This window comes from Phytophthora infestans, genomic scaffold (assembly GCF_000142945.1).
Source record: "Phytophthora infestans T30-4 supercont1.1903 genomic scaffold, whole genome shotgun sequence".
NCBI lineage: Eukaryota > Oomycota > Peronosporomycetes > Peronosporales > Peronosporaceae > Phytophthora > Phytophthora infestans.
This window is the reverse complement of record NW_003306760.1, coordinates 1-2795: the sequence shown is the minus strand read 5'-3', so window position 1 is coordinate 2795 and position 2795 is coordinate 1. Positions and strand designations below refer to the sequence as shown.

The window sequence follows — 2795 nt, the reverse complement described above, 5'->3', positions numbered from 1 at the left end:
CAACAATACGTCTACTAGGATAGTAAACGATCGTTGGGGCGGACCTGAAGACCCCAGTTCTGCCCTTGCACCGGGACAAACTGGACCTTGTAAACTATTTATATAGGCCAACCAGTAAAAATAAGAACACGCTACTAGCACGAGCAAAGCTAGCAGGTGTTTTGAATCCTCGTGGTCCCAACAGCGGAAGGGTACCAGGCACGGGTAAGCCTTTTACGAGATCACCGAGTGCTCAACACTCGGCTGGAAGAATAAAAGGGATGCAATACAAGCACTCCCAGTCGTGCAAATAGGCAACAATAAGCCGTCACGTAAAACCTCCCGATAGTAATCGGCCAAAATACACAGTCTCTTGGCCTTGCCGGATGAACCCTCGATACAGAGCTTCGAGTTCACCGACAGGCATAACACACTCAAACAAGCTTGACCAGACGCTTACCTTGAAGCCGGACGTCGCTCTGTGTGCTTGAGTGGAAATTCTGTTCTGTATTTAAGCTTACCCTTTCGGGTCTATTCCTAATAAGAAGTCCTAATCAAGTATACAAATATCAAGTGAGCAATGATCCGTTATGGATCTTCTTGCATGCCAAGCGTCGTCTGCACCGTCGCATGAGCATCTTTAACGGTCCGCGCCCTGTCCCAGACGGTGAAAGTGCCTTCCAAGGGTCGCTGAGTCTTCTGCGAACTCATCCCAACCGCCACTGAGGGTTCGTACCGTAGATGGTCCGCTGAATGCGAATCCGGCCAGTCCATTATTAATAATAAGGACAGCCTGGATTCAGTGACATATGCCCGTATCCAATACTCGTTGAACGTTCGGAGGTGACGCCGTCGAGTCCCTGGCACCTTGGTGTCTCCGTACATCACCTGACCGAGGGTTCGTCGCTTGAACATCTTGGGCGGTGTCACGTCTTTGTCGACGGGTGATAATCCGCAACTACGGAGAAATCACTACACCACACAAGCTTCTAGCGCTTCGATCCGGCGACATTTCTTGATTTGCTGAACGAAGCTTTTGGCAACGCTGCCTGCCCCCCCCCCCCAACGCCACTTTCTCCTATGACACGAACACAGTCCTCCTCAAGTCGGGGCGGTGGGCATTAATTGCACGTGACTCGGCGAGCGGAATATATACACAAATAGAAAATCTGAGTGAATACGTTAGCAGCAGCAGAAACTTACCGATATAGGCGACAAATGCTGGAATGGTCCGCAATGAGCTGCGTGCGTAGCGAGTCTTGAAGCGTCTATGAGCGTACTTGGTTGTGTAGATCTGTGGACACTGGAGTCAGTGTCCTTTAACCGGGCGCGCAGCTTTTCCAATGGGCGATTACCGACTGGAGAGAGTACACGTACTCAATACTGCCTTCGTCTTCTGCGCCAAGGAGCTCGAGCAACGCAAAGTAGCGATGAACCATCGCAAAGAAGGACCCCGGTAGGGTGTCCTGGCAAATTGTCGGTCAAAGCGGCAGTGTAATACACATTTTGAGGTGAAATATAGCAATGCAGATATTAATGCGCTGTAGGAGTAATATAACTTGCCGAAATATTATTTGTATAGAAATGCGTTCACTTCAAGCGAATATCAAAACGTAGCGCTGTTGTGCTCGCTGTGGTCAGGGTTCGGTAGTAGCGGGAATTCTGATTAGTAGTGATAGTGATATGCACAACCCGATCTTGAAATATATTTTAGTAACATGCTAGTAGTCTGCGTGATGGCGATATCACTATCACTACTAATATAACTACTATTATCACTACTAACGACTGAAACCGTAGCTAAATACGGTGCTAGCTCTCTTCCATGCGGTTGTGGCGAAGAATCAGCTGCTGTTGAGCTCGTTTGTTATCGGTCCTAGTGCGCAGACGACTCGTGACTTAGGATCCAGTCGAAAAAAACTTTTTCATGAAAGGCAGTTGAAATACTACGGCCGAACCACACACGAGCTACGAAGGGAATAGCTTTTGTCCTGTCTCGATGTACCAGCGGCACACATCAACATGCTGGCATACAAGTTTCACTTGCCATACACGCTGACCGTGTTTATTCGTACCGGTAAGTTTCGGTATCACCTTCTCCCACTCCTTCTTATCAGGAAGCAGCTGCTTCACTACTTCCTCCTAGTCAACCCGACAGTTCAGCAACTCATCTAGCACACCATCGGTCTTAAAATTTACCGAATCTTCAGAGAGGCTCTCGTCGGCTACCAGACAGACTTCATCACCATACAATAAGTCCTCTTGGGGGTCCGAAGCGCTGTCACACTCCGCGCTCTCTGTAGCTGGTGAAGTGAGGTTGCGCTGAGGCTCGTTCGCATGCAGAGATTTGTCTCCGGCACGTCTTGCCAGCAGCAGTTTATCTTAGTACACCACATCAGTTGTGGCTTTTGTTATGCGAATACAGAAGTGAAGAGAAGCCAAAAGGGGTAGACAGCTACGTGCGACCTTGAAGGATTTCAAAGGGCTCGCGGCTTTCTCGGAGTAGTACTTATATTAGTGCTAATATCACTACAACGCTCCTTTTTTTTAAAAAAAAATACTAGTAGATATAGCACTACTTATGCCATTTCCTTAGTGCTATAGTAGAAGTAATATGCATATTATTACTGTTATCACACTATTGTCAATATGCCGGAGGCTACTACCGAACCGTGGCTGTGGTACATGTTCGGACGCGCGTCCGACTTGTCGCTCGTGTAGAAGCAGGACATCATCATCGTCACACCGGCCTCATCTTCGAGCGCTTCATCCGGATCAAGCCGTCCGAGGAGCAAGGTCTCTCGCTCTTGTTTTCG

The 2795-nt window shown here is 48.4% G+C and overlaps 1 protein-coding gene across 1 annotated transcript; it reads right to left on the bottom strand.

The window, feature by feature from the left end:
* Positions 1-567: 567 nt before the first annotated feature.
* Positions 568-2717, bottom strand: PITG_22238 (uncharacterized protein; the record flags this gene model as incomplete). Its single annotated transcript, XM_002909875.1, has 6 exons — positions 568-728; positions 1183-1273; positions 1335-1445; positions 2074-2121; positions 2179-2360; positions 2651-2717. 6 exons carry the CDS (start codon positions 2715-2717, stop codon positions 568-570), a joined length of 660 nt encoding a protein of 219 aa, XP_002909921.1.
* Between the last annotated feature and the right edge of the window lie 78 nt (positions 2718-2795).